The sequence below is a fragment of the Giraffa tippelskirchi genome, chromosome 12 (assembly GCF_054371585.1).
Source record: "Giraffa tippelskirchi isolate mGirTip1 chromosome 12, T2T-mGirTip1v1.2.pri, whole genome shotgun sequence".
Taxonomy (NCBI): Eukaryota; Metazoa; Chordata; class Mammalia; order Artiodactyla; family Giraffidae; genus Giraffa; species Giraffa tippelskirchi.
In genome coordinates this window covers 140,997,441-141,018,341 of record NC_137286.1, presented here as the reverse complement: position 1 = coordinate 141,018,341, position 20,901 = coordinate 140,997,441, and the positions used below count along the sequence as shown (strand labels likewise).

At 42.6% G+C, this 20,901-nt stretch overlaps 1 protein-coding gene across 1 annotated transcript in view; it reads left to right on the top strand.

Annotated features, from left to right (window-relative positions):
* The window catches only part of NALCN (sodium leak channel, non-selective), a 279,073-nt gene that overhangs the window by 171,490 nt on the left and 86,682 nt on the right, over nucleotides 1–20,901 (top strand). Inside the window, exons 16-17 of the mRNA XM_081546675.1 lie at nucleotides 18,385–18,521; nucleotides 19,830–19,971. Of these exons, the coding sequence (XP_081402801.1) occupies nucleotides 18,385–18,521; nucleotides 19,830–19,971 (279 nt within the window). The remainder of the gene's footprint in view (nucleotides 1–18,384; nucleotides 18,522–19,829; nucleotides 19,972–20,901) is intronic.

The following is a 20,901-nucleotide window of genomic DNA, read 5'->3' as shown; positions in this document are numbered from 1 at the left end:
CCACGAGTCATGGTGCACTGCAGGCTCATTCATAGGACTGTTAATAACTTGTTGATAAACAATGGTGTTTTAGATGACACAGACATCATTATAGCCATGAAATAATTGTTGATGTGATGGAAGGTTTCCTGAGCAATGGAGGTGAATTAAACAACCCAGTCATTAAAGCTATATACAAAGTGGTTGTTTGTTTCCCCTCAAAAAGCAGACGATCTAATCAGAGGCACTGGACTTGGGACTTTGGCAGAAGGTAAGAACTGCAACATTTACTGTTTACTCCACTGATGGCAGACACTGTCCAGAGCGCCTCCAGCCTCAGGAACCTTCCGGAACAGTGACCCTCCTTAGACACAGATATAATGTGCTTGCAACATATTAAGAGTTTAGAAAGGCTGTTAGAGACTGTCACTGTATTTTATTATGATCATGGTAAAAACAGTTGTGTTAAAATATATGTTGACTCATGGACATTTTTCACGAGTCATAGAAGCCAGTGTGAGTCACCTTTAAAATGGAAAAGTTAAATATGAAATATCGAACGGGGCTACGAGAGAGAAAGTTGGTCCTTGTGCTTGGGGAAGGGATTATGCCCCCAGGGGTGGACAGGTTGGGAGACAAGGGTAGAAAGCTGAACAGTGCAGTGAAGAAACTAGGGTGGCAGAGAAGAAGAAAGAAGTGAAGACGTGAACGAGGAAAACATCCAAGAGAGGAAACTGAAGGAAAGCGCACAGACTATGACTCCAAGCCTGTGATAAAGGGGGAGAAACATGACTGAATCCTAAGTTGGGCTGCCCTCTAGCCAGGGACACCAGAGCCCCCTGCAGGGAGAAGCTCCCCGAGGAGCAAGAACGATCCACAGGATCCACTGTGGTGGAGTCAGATTCTTCTTAAGTAGAAACGTGGTTCTTACCTTTCCTCCTTATTTTCTGAAGTCTCCTCCTTGCCCTTTAAGACTGTGGTTTCCAGCCAGGGATGCTAAGCCATGGGGCTCTTCAGGGCAAACGCCGACTGGACCGGCAGCTTTCCCTGACGCTTCGGGAAACCTAAAGGGAATTGTGCATTTACCCAACCGAAATGCCCACTTTAAAATACTTTTGGCTGGAAATTTCCTAGGCAGCAACACTGCATCCTAATGCTCAGAAGTCTCTTCCTATATGCTCTTCTTCGAGGAAAAAAGAAGCAACATTGAAGTATTTATTGCTTCACAAAGGCATTTTGATAGACAGAAAAATATTTTTTTAAAGATGGGATTCCGAGGGCAATAATAAAAAGGCTCCTTGGGGATGGCTTTTGATGGGTTCTGATATAAATGCTCATCCCCAGGCCACCCTTCTCTGTGACATTACCAATGTTGTGCCTTTATAGCTGCCCATATAGCTCTTTGTCACTCTTCAAAATAAATAATGTTCTGAAAACTCATGCCAGTTATGCATCTGCATAAAATTTATCTATTGCTTTCCTAGCAGCAGTATCACCAGAGCAATCATTTCCTGGCTGCTATAATTTATGTGACCCTGTTTCTAATTAAATAGAGACGATGATTCTCTTTTTAGCATTCCCAAAACCCAATACAGGACCTGGAGACAGATAGAAATAGAGAAATATATAACATCTTTTTACATAAGATCAGAAAACTGACTAGAAATGAGATTGCAAATGTGTAATTTGGCAGCTGAGAAGCCAAATCAGTTTGTATAGAGGCTAAAAAACCCCCTTGACCTACCACTGTCCTCTAAAGAGCAAGCAGTAGGAGACAATGACCTTGATGCTTGGTGATGTAGCAAAAACGCTGGAGAACGTAGGTGGAGTTTTGCAAACTTTGAAAATGAAGAGAGTTCTTGCAGCTTTAATGACTTTTGCAAATTCAGTGCAAGACAGATATAAAGGGTTCTCTTTTAAGCAGTAGAAAATTCATTAAACTTGAGGGAAAAAAAAAAACCATAGAGAAGCCTTAGGGAAAGATTCATTGAAAAAGGAAGTATAGATAGTCTGTCTAGATTAAATTCAAAGCTCTGAAATTAAAACTGTTTCCCCAGCTCTGTATTAAGTCCCATGTGAGCTCAAGCTCAATATTGTTTAGTCTTTGATGGCATCGCGTCCAAATCATAGTTGAGGGTAGACATGTAAAGAAGCTTCTCTGTCTTATTGATTATCCTTTTAACAAAAGCAACAGAAATCTTAGTGCTATTTAAAATGTGAGCTCCAAGTTAATGTTTCTCTGCAGTCTTATCCAGGGGGCTTTCGTTTGCATCTCTGTCTTGCCTCCTGTATTGAAGTCCTTCAGGATTTAGGGAGACAAGTTGTGACCAGAGGATCCACTCAGCTAAACCCTGGTTGCTGTCTTCTGGCTTCATAGAAGCAGAAAGTAGAGTGTTGGTTGCAGGGGGCAAAGAGGACTTCTTGTGGTTCAGTGGCTACAGGGTTTTTAGTTTTCCAAGTTGAAAAAATTCTACAGACTTTTGGTACACAGTGTGAATGTACTTAACCCTACTGAGCTGTACCCTTAAAGAATGGCTTAGATGGTAAATGTTGTGTTATGTGTTCCTGACCACAGTTTTGTAAAAATTTTAATAAAAAATTGGTCACCATACTGGTAAGGTGATGAGGGCAGACTTGGGGATTCTGATGGTGCAGAGTTGGGTTAAAGAAGATGAGTGGGACTTCCCTGGCAGCCCAGGGGTTAAGACCTCGCCTTCCAATGCAAGGAATGCAGGTCAATCCCTGATCAGGGGGCTAAGATCCCACATGCCTCATGGTCAAAAAACCAGAACATAAAAAAAAGCAGTTTTGTAACAAATTCAATAAAGACTTTAAAAATAGTCCACATCAGAAAAATAAATAAATAAAACAGATGAGGGAGGTGATGACAGCTAAGAAGTAAAGACGAACTGCTAACTTTTTCCTCTCGGACTTTCATACTCCAAGTTTCCAGACAGACCACTGGGTTACTGACTGATTCTTCATTTTTTTAGCTGTCTGAGCATCATTTACTATGGTGCTACCCAACAGAATTTTTTCCCGCTGAATATGTGTATGACAGTTGGAAATCACATGTGACTGGAGGCATCCGATATCTAGGATTCCAGCTGCTCATCCGCCCAAGGCCAAAGGATGAATATTCCACAGAAGCTGTAAATTATTCATGGTCGAGAGCTGTTAAACTCAGAATTTTACTCGAAGCCTTCGATGTAACCCAACTCCACATGAAGCCGTTCTCAAGCTTTTGGTCAGACTCTTTCATGGGCTTCCCCGGTGGTTCAGACGGTAAAGAATCCGCCTGAAATGCAGGAGACCTGGGTTCAATCCCTGGGTTGGGAAGATCCCCTGGAGAAGGAAATGGCAACCCACTCCAGCATTCTTGCCTGGAGAATCCCATGGGCAGAGGAGCCTGGGGTCCTGCAGTCCATGGGGTGGGTCATAGAGTCGGTCATGACTGAGTGACCAACAACACTAATCCACTATGACTGGTGTCCTTATACAAAGAGGAGAAGAGGGAGACACACAGACGGGGACTGGAGTGATGCGTGTACAAGCTAAAGAATACCTGGGGTGCGGACCATCACCAGAAGCTAAGAGAGTCTTGGAAAAGACCTTCCCTCAGAACCTTCAGAAGGAACCAAGTCTGTAGACACTTGGATTTGTGGTTTCCAGCCTCCAGAATTGACACAGTTCATTTCTGCTGTTCCAAGCCACCGGTTTTTGGTACTCGGTTACGGCAGACCTTGGAAACTAAAACACTTCCCAGCCTCGAGAATAAAGGACCTCTTTCTGCCTCCGGGAGGTGACAGAGCTGAGCGACAATGGGTCCTCTCGGAACATCGGGCAGCTTTCACCAACCAAGAGCAGCTTTCTCAACAGCAGGACTCATTTTCTTCTGCCCCTAACCAAACAACTCCCGCAAGAGTAAATTTTATAAATGTGAGACTTTCCTGGAAGAAGGGTTTCACTGAGCCCTTCCAAAATTTCATTCCATGTGGGATTGACCCAAGCCAGATCACTTTTAGAGGCTGTTTTTTTCAGAAACTTTGTTCTGGGGCTTCCCCGGTGGCCCAGTGGTTAAGAATCTGCCTTGCAATGCAGGGAATGTAGGTTCAGCCTCCAATCAGGGAACTAAGATCCCACATGCCACCAGGCAATAAGCCCATGCACTGCATCTAAGATGATGAGGCAGCTTAAAAAAAAAGAAACGAAAGGAGATTTTGTTCTTTGCCTTATCCTCTGGCACTCAGGACATTTAATAAGATAGCTCCAGTCTCTTTTGACATTGAACAAACATAAAATGACATGCCTAAGCCTGTTTGGGGTTCCCTGGTAACTCAGCTGGTAAAGAATCTGCCTGCAATGCAGGAGACCTAGGTTCAATCCCTGGATTGGGAAGATCCCCTGGAGAAGGGAATGGCAACTCCAGTATTCTTGCCTGGAAAATTCCATAGACAGAGGAGTCCAAGTTTACATTGGTGACTTGTTGGTTGTATCAGTCTGTGATTGTGCTAGTTCAGAATTACTTTTATTATAGTTCATCACAGCACTCTGCAAGATAATCTCTCAATTTTTTAAGTGAGATTTGGAAGGAAAATGTGTATGAACCAGGCAGGAGGCTTACTCTTCAGCATGCCTGGTGCCCAGCCCTCTGCCCAGCCATGGAGATGCTCTCTCACTTTGCTTTCTTTAATCAAGAGAACAAAAATTTTAAACGCCAACAGCACTTTTTCTCATCAGATCCTTTCACAGGCAATGGGAAAGCAGATTATTACGGTTCTAAGAAAAAAAGTGACAATTGGTTTCAGTTTTCTGCAGGGTCTGGCTGTCACTGAATTGCAGAAAGACTTTCGGTAGCTGTGTTGACTTGTTTGAGGGATGAGGTGGTGAGTTTTGTCCTCTGGGCGCCTAAACACGGGACATGAGGCATTGTTATTGCCTTGATGTCGTTGGGACTCAAGTTTCACGCAGCTCTTCTGTTCTTTGTTCCAAGAAGCCCATCTATTTGTCCATTCTCCCCAGAGCATTTCTGTTCTCTGCGTGTTCATTCAATTCCTTTAATCTTCAGGTCCCTACTATGTGCATGACACTGGGCCAGGCATGAAGGAGACAAGAATAAACAGTTCATTCTGTGCTCTCATGGAGCTGAGGGTCTGGTGGAGAAATTGGACATAAATCAAATAATCGAAGCAGTGGATAGATATTTATAATGTGAGATGACCTTTCTGCAGAGAAGAACAGCATTTGAGTGAGGAGTTCCTAGGAGACTTGGACCCAGATGGGGGATAGGGAGGTGGGGAAGGAGAAAGAGACACTTGGGTTGAGCTATGTTGAAGGAGCAGTGGTGAACTTCATGCAGATGTAGCTATCAGAGGGGAGGAAAGAACATTGCAGAGAGAAGGAAACATGTCCAGCATGACCCCAGAAAGAAGTGGTGTAAAGTGAGTGTAGAAAAGCAAGTGGGGCTTAGACCATGCCGAGCCTGGAGAAAAATGCCAAGGACTTTTCCCTGTGCCCCCAGAACAATAGGGAGCCCCTGGAGGCTTTTCGGATGGGAGGCAGTGTGAACTGGAGAGCTATTTGGGAAGCAGAATCAGCAGGGACTTAGTGAGTTTGTGGGTGGAAGGACATATATGAGCAGCTCAAGGATGACTTCTGGTTTCGGGTTCATCTCCTTGGATGGATGACAGGACCATTCACTGAACCAGGAAACATAAGCAGAGAAGATCATCACTCAGTCTGGGGCTGGTGTGAGTGAGACTCTGAGCAGAGAGACCTAATGGTTGGTTGCATGTATCGGTCTAGAGTTTAGGAGTGAGGGCTGGCTGGCTAGAGATACAAATAGGGATGTTCCTTATCATTCTCAACTGTTTATCCAGAGCCTGCCATGTGCCAGGCATGTGTTCTGGGCACGAGGGATATGTCAGCAAACAAACCAGGCAGAAATCCCTGACCTCTTTGACGCTTCAGTCCTAGAGACCTTCTCTGTATTGGCATGATAGTGGAAGGTGTCCATCTGGATGAGATTGTATAGGGTTGGGGGTGGTGGGCAGAGAGATTCTGCAGCCTTAAGGGAAAAACAGCTTCCCTGGTGGCTCAGATGGTAAAGAATCTGCCTGCAATGCAGGGACCCAGGTTCAATCCCTGGGTTGGGAAGATTCCCTGGAGAAGGAAATGCAACCCACTCCAGTATTCTTGCCTGGAGAATTCCATGGACAGAGGAGCCTGGCGGGCTACAGTCCATGGGGTTGCAGAGTCCTACATGACTGAGTAACTAACACATAAGGGAAGACAAGGTGTAATGATACTGGTGCTTTGCCCTTCGAGTCCAGCTCTTTGCAGCCCTGTGGACCATAGTCCACCAAGCTCCTCTGTCCATAGGGTTTTCCAACAGGAATACTGGAGTGGGTTGCTATGCCCTTCTCCAGGGGATCTTCCCAACTGAAGGACCGAACCCTGTCTCTTACATCTCCTGCACTGGCAGGCAGATTCTTTACCATTAGTGCCATCTGGGAAGCCCTTAGGGAAATATAAATACTCCATCTTTGTTTTTGTCTCATGTAAATTTTGACTTTTTGTTCTGTTACAAATAACACTTCCTCTGTCTCAAGTTCAGCCTCCTAAGGGGAGAAGGTCTGATTGGTCCAGCCTTGGTCTAGTCAACATCATTCTTTTCAGGCAGGAATTTTGTATCTCTGCCTCTCAACACTGGTCAGCCTTACAGAGAGCCATCAGCTTTGAACAGGGTAGATCCAGACCAGACCACAAAGAGGGCCACCCTGAAAAGTGGCCAGTTTCCTAAGACAATGCTTTGTCCTCCTAACTCTCCATCCTGGCCTCTGCTCTGGAGGAGCTGGACCCTAGAGAAGGAGATGTGAGCAATGAAAGAAGAGACCTTGTCCCCTTCCCAGTTCTAGACCTGAAGTCACCCTTGTAGCTCAGAGAGGGTGGGCATGGAGGTGGGAGAGTGGGAGTGAGGCTTGAATCAGGTGTGAGTCTGGACTGCATTGGACTCATCTTTCACAACCAAAAGTGGCCAGGAAGCCATGGCGTTTATCTAAGAACAGCAGCCAGTCTTTTTCTTGATTCACACTAGAGAGTTAGTGGTTTCATTGTGGGCCTTTCCTTACATTCTACCCGCTGCCCTTGTTCAGCAGCAGAGACAGCGGAGGCAGGGCAGGGCTGGCATCCTCACAGCCACATGACGAATATTGTTTTCTCTGATATTAAAAGAATGACTTATTATTAAGAAATGAGAAATGTATATGTGTGTTATTTTATTTGGTGTTGCCCCTATTTCCGTGTCATTTTACATGAAATATGTTAATGTGTTTTCATAGTGCATCTAATAAGCCCTTTTAATCAAAGGATGCAAAATTGAACAACTCTACAATCTACCAGAGGCATACTCATGAATAGTACTTGCAAAAAGATGGTGGTTGCCTGGAAAGAAATTCCTTATGGGGACAGTGTGTGAGTTGAGTTCAAGACCCCAATGTAGAGACTCCAGGACAAAATGTGTGTCTTCCAAACCTCCAGTGTAAAGTGTGAGGTTTATTTTATGGTGAACATCATCACTGCTACTAGCTACCTGTCAGCTAAGGTGGAACACATAAAAAAGTTTACGGAGATAATGAGAGCCAGATTTCACACAGTCAGAGAAAGAAGTTGTTTGGTTGCTAAGTTGTGTTGACTCTTCTGTGACCCCATGGACTGTAGCCCACTAGGCTCCTCTGTCCATGGGATTCTCCAGGCAAAAATACTGGAGTGAGTTGACATTTGCTTCTCCAGGGGATCTTCTCAACCCAGGGATTGAACCCAAGACTCCTGCACTGGCAGGTGGATTCTTCACCACTAAGCCACCAGGGAAGCCTGAGAAAGAAGTTACAGATACAAAAGGAAAATGCCAGAATTCTCTGGTACAAAATTAGAGTAGGAGTGTCAGTATGAACTCAGTTTATTGCAAGATGGGACATAAATACAAAGGTGCCTAGATGGAAACGTAGATACAGCAATAGATATATAGACACATAGCTATGTAGATGGATACATAGACATAATGATGGCTACACACATAATTAAGTAGATACTAAATACAGATATGTGTGTATACAAGAGCTTATGTACATACATATATTTCCTAGCTCTTTCCTCTGGGTGAGCCTAGAAGCAGTAACATGCCAGTAATATCAGAAAAACCCAGTCCTGAGATTCTTGTTTCTAAAAACCATTCTCCAATAAAATAAATCAATATTCTTTGGAGAAATGGCTGATTCTAGAGCTGAGGCAGAGGAAACACAAGATGAGACTTAAATATTTTGTGGAGCCAGAAAGAAAGGAAGAGCTTAAACACACACACATACACACACACATACACACACACATACACACACACATACACACACACATACACACACACATACACACACACATACACACACACATACACACACACATACACACACACAAGGGTGTCAAGACATGACAATGAAGTATAATGTGAAATCCTGGATGGGATTCTGAAACAGAAAAAAAAAGGCATTCGTGCAAAATCTGGGAAGTTCCAAAGAAATTCTGTGTTTTGGTTCAAAGTAGTCAGCCAAGGTTAATTTTTTGATTTTGATCAATGTCCTGTGGTTATGTAAGTGCTAACATGAGAAAAAACTGGGTCAAGGGTGTACAGGAATTCTGTATTATCTTTGTAACTATTATGTAACTTTAAAATTATTTCAAAATAAAGAAGTTTTTTAATGAGATTAGAATATTCTATGGAAAACTCTAAAAACACAACATATACTCATCAATTGACTGGTCTGTTGTCCTGTTCAAGAATCCATACATTTGTGAATCTTTATACCATAGATACGTTGTATAGAATTTATAGTCAATTATAATTTTTTTCTCTTATATAGCTGGAAGCATAGTCTTCATCAGGAACAAAATACTTTTTTATGAGTTTGTTTCTGATGGAAAATTTGATGTGGCTTGTCATTTCTCCTCTACGTCTTAATAACACAGCTCATCTGAAATCAGAAGAGTCATCTGACTGGTTAGCAGGACTGATTCTGGATTGTAAAGAACCTAAGGAAAGGGTGACCAAGTGATGAGAAATATCATAAATGAGCCCCTTCAGCTTGTCTGTGGGACACACTTTGCTGCCTTTTTTGTTCCTCGTCTCATCGCTGTTGTGTTATCCTTATCATTTTTGTACAGGTGTCCAGTGTTAGGCCATGGGGCCACAAAGAGTCCTGCCCTTAATTAAGCTTGTCAGCTTAATAGAGGAGAGATACGCAGGATTGGGGAGTTCAGTGTGAAGCCCTGAGCACTAGGGTGGAAGACCCAAGGAAGAAAGACAAGCCTCACTCAGGTTGGAGGCAGGTCGAAAAGATGTGTCTAAAAATAAAGAATCAGATTTTATTAAGAAAATGGGGAAACACGTTTCATATAAAAGAAATAGCAGGTACCAAACTGCAGAAATAAAAATGCATCTGTTACTTGAAAATGTTATTTTGATGAGACAGTCTAAAATAATGTTTAGAAGCTGAACTTCTAGGGACTTCCCTGGCAGTCTAGTGATTAAGAATCTGCCTTCCAAGGCAGGGGACATGGGTTTGATTCCTTGTCGGGGAACTAAGATCCCACATGCCGCAGGGCAGCTAAGCCCACATGCTGCGATGAAGACTGGCACAGCTACCCCTACCCAAAAAGAAGAAGCTGGAGTTCTGGAACCTCTAAAATTGTGGTCAAACCCCAGTGAGCACCCCTTCTAGCTGTGTGACCTTCGGGAACAGATTTGAGCTCCTTGGTCCTAGAGGTCCTCATCTATAACATAATAGAACTACTTATGGTACTTACATCAGGGGGCTAAAGTACTTACATTGAGGACTAAAGCGTGTTAGTAAATGAAGCGATGAACAAAGTGTTCAGCAGAGTATCTGCACACATTTACTACTTCAAGTAGCCATTGTTATTCTGAGAAATCACCCTGGAGGAGATGGTTTTGGAAAACTGTATTGTAATTAACCAAATGTGGAAGGGAAGTGTATTGCAGGTGTTAGGAAGGTATACTCTAAGGCAAGAACCAGAAATAAGACTGCGGGAGGGAGCGAGGTGGGGCATGCAAACCAGTATCATTAGAGAGTAAGGGCAAGGCATGAGGGGATGCTTTAAGCCATATTGAGATCAAAATTTCTTCTCTACATAACCAGTCCGTCCTAAAGGAAATCAACCCTGAATATTCATTGGAAGGACTGATGCTGAAGCTGAAGCTCCAATACTTTGGCCACCTGATGCCAAGAGCCAACTCATTGGAAAAAACCCTGATGCTGGGAAAGATTGAGGACAGGAGGAGAAGGGGGAGACAGAGGTTGAGGTGGTGGGATGGCATCACTGACTCAATGGACATGAGTTTGAGCAAACTCCAGGAGATGGTGAAGGACAGGGAAGCCTGGCGTGCTGCAGCCCATGGGGTCGCAAAGCATCTGACATGACTGAGCAACTGAACAACAACAAAGAGCAACATCACTGATGATCCTTGAATTACTTGAAGATCTAGAACAAGATGGTGTTTCTTCCTGAGGTGTTCTGTAAGATCGATTTAAAGGGATGGGGTGAAGATGGAAACCCAGCTAGGAGGGCAGAAGGGGTGATCGTGAGCTGCTTTAACCTGGTCAACCAAGTGACCACTTGACTCACCAACGTGGAACTGTTGGTGACTCCGTCAGGAGCAGATCCACTGAGGGTGGGAGAGACCTGGGGCTCAAGAGAGGAGGCAGGGAAGTTATTGCAGAGGAGCCGAGTGGATGGTAAGCAAGTTTCAAGAAGCAAGTTTGAAAAAGAAGGGAGAAGAGAGAGGAACACAAGCTCAGGAGAAATGTTTGCTTTTCTCTATTTTTTTATTTTAGCCACACCTCTCAGCATGTGGGATTTTAATTCTCCTACCAGGGATCAAACACATGCCCACTGCATTGGAAGCATGGAATCCTAACCGCTGGACCACCTGGGAATTCCCTTTTCTCTATTTTCATTTTTTTAAATCAAGATTCTTGAGAAGATAAATCAGTCCACACAGTGAAGGAGAAGAAATTGGAGTGAGTGGCAACGGATGAGGTGGTCCCTGCCTGGATGGAGGAGGGGGTCTCCAGCATGCATGTTGCCCCCTCTTCATTTAGCCCCCTCACTGAGATGAGACCATTTTCACATCAAGCTGGCAGTTGCTGGGGCTTGCTGATAACTTTAGTTTTTATACCACATTTCCCCTTGAGTAATTCAAATTACAGGCAATATGCTATCTCACTTATATATCTGGCATTTGTATAAAAGAATGAAGATCCTCATTTTTCATTTGAGCACATTGAAATCCAAAGCAGCTAAGGGATTATAGAACAAAACAAAAATTTAAATCTACATCTTCTTACTTTTTTACTGATAGACTATGCTTTCGCCAACATTTTCTTAAAGCAAAATGGGGAAGACAGTTGCACACAAAAATATATCTTCTGAATTCCCTTGGGTCTGGATTTTTTTCCCCCTATTACTCATTGAATATTCATCTTGTAACAAGAACCAAGTGTCTAGTTTACATGGAACTCTAATATAATTTCATTTGAAGTAGAGCAAAAAAAAAAAGCCCTGTATTTTTTATCATAATAAACCTGTTTCTGTGACTCAGTAAATTCCCTAATGGAAACAACTGTGTCCTGACTGAATAACACAAGACAGATATAAAGTAAAAGAGAAGTGTTTGGGACCTAGAGGAAAAAACATACAAAAGCAAACTGTATCCATTACTGCTGTCTCAAGGAAACCTCTCATTCCATTAATAGGATTTTAAGGGACAATAATATTAATATAAGGAAAACATCCATTCAGCATAATTTGGTTTTCTAGCTTTTTAATAGTTTTCTTTCTGTTAGTAACTTGCTAACATTTCCTGCGAGCTTAGTCTTGTTGGAAATAATACCTCTGTTACTGCACAAAGAACTTTCTGCAGGGCGTTTAAAGCCTATAAATTCTTAGGTTCAGAGCAAGTTCTTTCAAGAGCATGAAAGTGAATGAAATGTTCACTGTGCAGCTTAAGAATGTCACTGCTGTTGGTGTTCAGTCACTAAGTCGTGTCTGACTCTTTGTGAGCCCATAGACTGCAGCAAGCCAGCTCCTTTGTCCTTCCCTATCTCCTGGAGTTAGCTCAAACTCACGTCCATTGAGTCGGTGACGCCTCCAGCCATCTCATGCTCTGCAGTCACCTTCTCCTTTTTGCTTCAGTCTTCATCAGGGTCTCTTCCAATGAGTAGGCTCTTCACATCAGGTGGCCAAAGAATTGGAGCTTCAGCATCAGTCCTTCCATTGGATATTCAGGGTTGATTTTCTTTATGATTGACTGATAGAGACATTAATAAAGAAAACCAAGATGTTTGATCAATACTGCCGATAGAGCATCTGCAGTTTGGGTTGTAAAATCACAAAAACAAAATAGCCAGAGAAACTTCCTTGAAGAGTAGTAGTTTGTGCTTTAGGAAGAGCCTCCATTCTGAATTACTGAGTCATGTATCAATCCAGAAAAGCCAGCAAAAGCCGTCATGGAAAGAAGCAAAGAGAATTCCGCTTTGATTTACTCAGGTGACACAGAGGAGCCTTCCTCCAGACTGAGCAAAACCTGGTCCTTGTTCATATCTGAAAGAGCCACAAAATACTCTTCAGTTATATTAACCCTCAGATCTATCCACATTTTTCGAGCCAGCATGAACTAGATTTTCAAATGAGAAGCTTCCCCAAGCCTGAACGCTTCTTAAATTGTTTTCTTCTAGAAAATCACACCAAAAGTTAGAAAAAAAAATTTATTTAACGTAATCCTTCAATTCAGTTTTTTGTTGCTGCATTCAGACAGGCACTGAAACCAAATAATGCTTGAATATTTTAACAGAAGAAAGCCCAGGCTGAAATATGGAAGATTTAAGTGATGAAGCAGAACAGGGTATGTGTTATGCAGACCAATTACTCCCAACTCTCTTGAGAAGCACAAGTAAAGGAAAAAGGCTTTCAGCCGCCCAATGTGCAATGATATCTCAGCAAGACAGATGCCGAGCCATAGAATAGCGCTGAGCTGAGATGATTTATATTTTTTTTAAGCTCAAGGTTTGAAATTTTTTCCTTTGATTCTAATTTCCTTTTTGCAAAATGTCTTTTTTTTTTTCTTTCAAATCATGTGAGTCTCTTGCAAAGCTATCATGTTGTCTATCTGCTCCAGCCAGACTTCATGCTCAGTTGAAACCATGATAACCTCCTTCCTTTGCACTGTTCTTTGCATTAGGTTTTTCGATATAGAGAAAAAAATCCTGGGATTCTTTGGGCTATGTTTCTTTTGTTCAAGAATCATAATCTTTGAAATAATTTTTAAGCGGAAATTTACAGTTGCAAACACTGTATGTTAAGAACGTCTTTTATGATATAGTATATTGATCTTAAGTTATTACCCAGTATATCCAACATAATCCATATTATTCACTCACTTGCATCAAGGTAAATTTAATCTTGGAAAATCTGTGCTTACATGCAGAAGGGGAAAGAATTTGGATAAAAGCTAGCATACCATTTTATCACATATTAAAGAAACTTTGCAGTGGCTTCAAAATACTATGAAACACATCCCTTTATCCTGGCTGCCTCATCCCCCTCCACTGCCCATCCCTTCCACATTTGAACACCCTCTAATCCCATCTTACGCTTTCTGCTTCTTTTTATTTTTTTGTAGCTCAGTCCTGATCATGGGCTAGGGAAGAAGAAATGGTCAAGGTAATGGAGGTTAATAGCAGTGAAGTAAGAATTAAATGATTGTGCTCAAATGCATTATCTGCTCTTAAAAAAAAAACTTTTTACTTTAATATACTTATGCATGCATGCATGCTAAGTCACTTCATTCGTGTCCGGCTCTTGGCGAGCCTGTGTACCGTAGCCCACCAGGCTCCTTTATCCATGGGATGCTCCAGGCAAGGATACAAGAGTGGGCTGCCCTGCCCTCCTTCAAGGGATCTTCCCAGCCCCGCCAGGGATCGAACCCTTGTCTCCAGCATCTCCTGCATTAGGAGGTGGGTTCTTTACCACTAGTGCCACCTGAGAAGCAAAATAGACATTTTCCTGAACTTTTGCAAATTGAAGCCTCTCAGCAGCCAGGTCATGAAATATTGACTGTAGCTCCGAAGCCCCCCCCGTAACCAATCCAGTCACCAGGCTTCTGCCTCACCCCAGGATCAACGCTCTCCGGGTACCAAGCAGATAGACTAGAGCTGGCTGGTGTTTATATTCATGGGATCATTCAGTATGTACTTGTTGGTTTTATCTGGCTTCCTTCGCTCAACACTGTATTGTGAAATTCATCCCGGTTTTGTGCTTGGATGTTCACTGGCTCAGATGTTTCCGTGGATCACCACTTGCTCTTCTCTTCAGGGATTGATGGGCACATGACGAGTTTAAACTCGGGACTCTTGCAGACGATGCTGCTGTGGGTTGGGGAGGGTGGAGCTGGGACTCTTGCAGACGATGCTGCTGTGGGTTGGGGAGGGTGGAGCTGTGCTGGGCGTGCACACAGGTCTGGGAGGTGTATGCCCAGGAGAGGATTTGCCGGGCTGCCAGGTGGCCGTCTCTTCATCCCTGTTGATGCTGCTTACCTGGAAGCTCAGAAAGAGGCCCCTTCTCGCGGGTAGAAGATTCTCATTAGTGCCTCAGCATGAAAGCAGACATACCCACCGTTCCAGCAGCTGCTCGTCTTTCTCTATCTTATTTATTTTTTAATTTATTTATTTGGCTGCACCGAGTCTTAGTTGCAACACCAGAGATCTCTTCAGTTGTGGCATGCGGGATCTAGTTCCCTAACCAGGGATCAAACCCAGGCCCCCTGCGTTGGGAGCACAGGGTCTTAGCTACTGGACCACCAAGGAAGTCCCTCTTTCTCTGTTTGGATTTCCCCTTTAGGCACATCGACAGGGCAGCAATGAACAGTAGTCAAAAGGACAGTTTGCAGGATCCTGAAGAACATTCTGAGTCATCAAAAGACTTTCTCACCTGCTTTTTTCAGTTTTACAGTGCAATGATCAACTCATGCTGAGTTCAAACCCGCTTAGCCACAAACAGTTATTCTGTTTCTACTCGCTAGAAGGTGCTGTAAAAGTAAATTAAAAGTGGAATCTTGCACTTAAGAAGCTTACAAGCTTTAGGGAGTATAAATAACTCTAATACAATTTAGAATGAGATGAGATCCATATTAAAAACATATTATTAAAAAGTAATCCCCATGCCTATATGTTTTTACAACACCGGGGACGGCCAAGAAGCTGCGAGTGAAGGAAAAGGGCTTTCCCCGGAATCTTCAGAGAGGGCATGGCCTTGCTGCTCCCCTGACTTAGGACTTCTAGCCTGCAGAGCACTGAAAGGATCAGTTTTTGTTGTTGTAAGCAATTTGATCTCACAGCAACTTGTTACCAACAGTCCTAGGAACCTGGAACAGTGTGTGTGAGGCTGAAGCATAAGAAATCACCGATTTCGTCGTCTGCTTTGACCTACACCAACATGGCGACTCCGTATGGTCCCACCCGACGTGCCCTGAGTTTGTGAGGGGGAAAATCTTGGTGACGAGAGAAAGCTTCTTGGGGAATTGCTGATGGAACTGCAATTAGAAAAGCAAGTAGAAGTTCATGAAGAACAAGAGAGAAAAGGGAGGAGAGGAGCTCCCAGGGCGACAGAGGCTCTGGGTCAGAGGCCAGGACACTTTTGAGGAGCTCAAAGAGGCAGGCGTGACTGGACTACAGTGTGGGCACAGGGCCAGGTGAGGGCTGGACAGGTGGAGACAGGTAAGGACAGGTAACACCACACCGGGTGCTGAAGCCTAAGGGCTGACAGTTTTGTTTGAGAGCAGCAGACCACCGCTGAAGGGTTTAAGCCGGAGAAGATGACTGTGACCGCAGATGTGGGATGGATTTGAAGGAGCCAAACCAAACGGGGTGACTGTGGGAGGGTGGGCAGGAGCCAGGGGATGCTTCTGACCAGGGGATCACCAGTAGGGATCCAGAGAATGGGCCAGCTGAGAGGAGTTTAGGAAAAGAGTTCCATGTTTTTGTTCTGATGGCACATGCTGATTAATATACCATCTGCCCTTGTGTCTCTTTGAAGACATTTAATTCTCATAAAAGATGCATACCAGTCCCGGCAGGCCTACAGCTCCAGTGTTGACTAATGTGATCACGTGTAGCAATTCTGCCACCAAGAAGTCTCTAGATGGAAAAGCAGCACATTCTTTTTTTTCCAAATTTCTCCCTTTGTTCTTCACCTTGTATTCACAACACTTTGTGTATAACTCAGCTAGAAGGGCTATTATATTTTATTGTCATTATCTATTTTTATAACTATCCATTATAGTGCGGGCTCCGTGAGAGTACATACCGTGTCTTAGTTATCTTTCTATCTCCAGAACTTAGCATGGAACCTGGCCTATGGGATTTGATTTATAAGTGACTGCATCGGTGTGTAAACAAATGAGTCAGCAGTCGCATGAATTAAATACTTCATTTCTGCTCTGTCTTCTCAGCCTGTCTTTGGCCCTTTATAATTGCCTTCCTCTCTGGTCTGAGTTAACATATTAGCTGTTTTTCTTTTCCCCTGGGTGCTCTACTTACCACTACAAATATTTTTCTATGAGTTGTGCCAATAAACTTTTGGAAAACACGTCTCTTGCTCATGCATCTCTATTAATATATGGAGCCCTTTTTATGATTCCCTGCATCTCCTGGAAATGCTCACAGGGTTTGTTCTGCACCTTTGGGAGCTCATTCTTCATCACTGTTGTTGTCATAACCGTCAAATTACTGAGAGCGCGCTGTGTTCAGCGTCCTGCTCAGGGAGGAAGAAGGCGGTGAACAATGGTGCCCCCTTCCCTAAATAATCCACCGCCAAAGACAGAGAGTCAAAGATGACTCACAAAGCTATAGAAGATATGCAAATAGGTAACAAAAATGTTCATATTATATAAAACCAACAGAATAGTTCCTATAGTGGTTATTCAGTCAATAAGTCATGTCCAACTCTTGTGACCCATGGACTGCAGCACACCAGGCTTCCCTGTCCTTCACCATCTCCTGGAGTTTGCTCAAACTCGTGTCCATTGAGTCAGTGATGCCATCCAACCATCTCATCCTCTGCTGCCCCCTTCTCCTCTTGCCCTCAATCCTTCCTAGCATCAGGGTCTTTCCCAATGAACTGGCTCTTCACATCAGGTGGCCAAAGTATTGGAGCTTCAGCTTCAGCATCAGTCCTTCTTCCAGTGAATATTCAGGGTTGATATCCTTTAGGATTGACTGGTTTGATCTCCTTGCTGTCCAAGGAACTCTTGGAGGGAGAGGGAAAAAAAAAGGCAAGTTTCCCAAGCAAGGAATCAGGACATAGAATCTCCCTGGGGGCTCACAAGCAGTTGGACAGCTGAGCCATATATGGCATTGAACCTGGGGTGTTTCCTCTTAACACTCAGGGTCTCTCTGGCCAGTTTGGTTATCCACACATGGTAGGAAGGAAGAGCTGCCACCTCTGTTGTCTTTATAAAGGCTTCCTTGGCCTCTCATGTTCATCTTTCCACAAACCCAGGACAGACTGTCATTATAAAGTAAAAGCATATACCCCACAAGGGATAAGAAGTAGCTTTTGAAACATACTTACCTAACCCCACCAAGAAAGATTGCCTGAATTAAAGTACTTTTCAACCTCTCAGCTCAGCATGTGTAATGTAAATCCTCATTTTCTGTGAAACCTAATCTATAGAAATATAAAAACAAACTAATAGAAGTAGAAATAAACAAATAATAAAACCATTTGCTTGTTAATCCCCAGATAGCTCATGGCATGTAATTGAATAATTCCCAAGCATCTTTATAACTGCATAGAAAACTCGGGCTCTATGGACCAAATGTGGTATTTCCAGTTTGAGTGTTTCTTTCATTAATCTGCTAAACTAAAAATGATCAATTTCCTTCACATTTTCCCTCTTTCAAATATTACCCTGTGGGATTTTCATTTCTATTTTTTTTTTCTTCTTTTGATTTCTAGTTCCAGCACACATATTTATAAAACATTTTGCTGTTTAAATATGTTAGTGATAATGTCAGTCAACAATAAAAAAAAAATCATGTTTGGTATGGAAAGGGGAGTATGTTTCAGAATAAAATAAAATTTTTTCTTCTAATTTTATTTTTTCTGGTTTCATTTTGGTTCAGTTTTTGTTTTCTCGGTGCTCAGACTTTGAATACTTGGTGGGGCTTTACTGCCACCTGCTGTTTCTTCATGTAATAACTCGTTGTTCCTTTGATTCAAATACTCTGATAGACTGTGACATACAGATTCCCCCCTTTTCCTCTTATTTTTCTTTAGTTAAAGCAAAGTGAAGCAAATGCAGACACCAAAGAAAAGCTCCCTTTGCGACTTCGCATCTTTGAAAAATTTCCAAACAGACCACAAATGGTGAAGATCTCAAAGCTTCCTTCAGATTTTACAGTTCCTAAAATCAGGTATTAAAGTATTTCCTTACTTGTCTATCTCAAATATGCTGTAAAAGGTTCATCAAAGTCTGATTCATCCCTGTCAAACTCGTGGGCGTGGCTTCTTTCTAAGTTATTATCCACGCTACTACTCTGTCTTCTCTTAAATGTCACTGATCCCTTTGAACAATACATCCAGAGCAAAGTCATCTGTGTTAGCCCGGGCAGGAAGACTACCAACCGACCCCTGCTTCTCCCTGAGACCGCTCCTCGGGAATCTGATGTCCCAGGGAACTGGTGCAGGTGGTCCAACTTGCAAAGATGGTGCGTAGCTAGACATTGGCCTCTGACTCTCAACCATGTCAGGATAAAATTGCCTTTGAGACCCTTCTGAGTTCAACTAAATGGAGAAATGACCACCGGCCAGGTTTCTGGATGACTGTGTCAGCATTTGTTTAGAATGCCATGTCTGGGTACAATATACTCTGTCTCCCAGTTTTTTAAAAAGAGGAACCATGGCATTTTATACCCATACTAATATGATTTTATACCACCTTTGCCATCAGGTTAAACACATACTGCAGATGCTTTAAAATGCTTATTTTTAATGCTTAAAGGAAATTCTTCCAGTTCTAGCTCAAAATTATAAATATAACTAGAATAATATCAGATATGACATTTTTTATGTAACTACTTTTAAAAACAATTCTATGGGAAGGTTATAAAAGTGTGAGACTGGAGGTTATGCCATAAATTTAAAATTCAAATGAAAATATATTTGCACTTCTGATTAAAAAAAAACCAAAATTTAAAACCTGAAAATACAAAGTATATAAAAGAGTCATAAATTAGATTCAAGATTAGCGGTTATTTGAAAAGATGTTATTTGAATTCTCCCCACACTTTGGAGATCAGATGAAGTTTCTTTTATTTTGAGTCTTTATGTGTAAAATTATCTCTCAAGGATTCTTACGATAAGTGAAAATTCAGAGAGATGAACTAAGATCTTATTATCACAATAGGATTCAAAAGATACCATTAATTACTGAATATTGTTGCATAAAAGTAATTTTAGGGACATGACTTTTTAAAAACAGGAATGACTGAAGATTCAGGAACTTTTCTCTAAATTTAACATTTTGCAAATAATGTTTGCATTAAATCTAAACACCTCTTGGTCCTATTTTCTATTAACTTGTCTACGAACACATCTTATTTTCTATGAACTTTGTCACTGCTTTATCTTAGCTCAGGCAAATGCATCGTTGCAAAACACCTCCCCATCCGTTGCTCTGTGTCATTAATAATGCTTAATGTATGTATGCTTCTTTTGCAAAGGGAAAGTTTCATGAAGCAGTTTATTGATCGCCAGCAACAGGACACCTGCTGCCTCTTACGAAGCCTTCCATCCACGTCTTCGTCATCCTGCGATCACTCCAAACGGTCTGCGATTGAAGACAACAAATACATTGACCAAAAAGTAAGAACCACTGTCTCAAACAACCAGATTTTTCCTTAAGCCTTTGTTAGAGGAAAGGGCTTCCCAGGTGGCTCAGTGGTAAAGAATCTGCCTGTCAATGCAAGAGATGCAAGGGACCCCAGTTCGCTCCCTAAGTTGGGAAGATCCCCTGGAGGAGGAAATGGCAACCCACTCCAGTAATCTTGCCTGGAGAATCCCATGAACGGAGGAGCCTGGCGGGCTACAGTCCAGGAGGTTGAAAAACGCAAACTAGGGATGGGGGCTGTTAGAGAAATGAACCAAGGCACAAAACTGGGTCCTGAAATCTAATGTCTCAGGAAAATAAAGAAGAAATAATTTTAGCTTTTGAATAAATCATTAAACCTAACATTTGTAAATTTGTGAATTTAAAATTTGCATTTCTACAAGTCAGCTTTTGAGCCATGACGTGTGACAGCTGGGTGACTTCCAGTAGGTTGACAGTCTCCCCAAACCTGCAGTTTTTCATGTGCAGAAGGAAGGGCTCTGAGCTCTCAAGTTCAGCCCAGGTTTAATGGTGGCCTATACATTGCTTTCTGCAAGAGACCATTTATTACGGTTATTATGCCAGGGAGACTAACTAGAGCAAGCTTCTCTAAAATTAGTCCCAATAACTATCCTTTATTGAGTTTACTAAGGCCTGTGGCAGGTATGATCTCTAGGAACATTATCTTATTCGTGTTCTGATTTCAGTTCAGTTCAGTTCAGTCGCTCAGTCGTGTCCAACTCTTTGCGACCCCATGAATTGCAGCACGCCAAGCCTCTCTGTCCATCACCAACTCCCGGAGTCCACCCAAACCCATGTCCATCGAGTCGGTGATGCCATCCAACCATCTCATCCTCTGTCGTCCCCTTCTCCTCCCGCCCCCAATCCTACCCAGCATTAGGGTCTTTTCCAGTGAGTCAACCCTT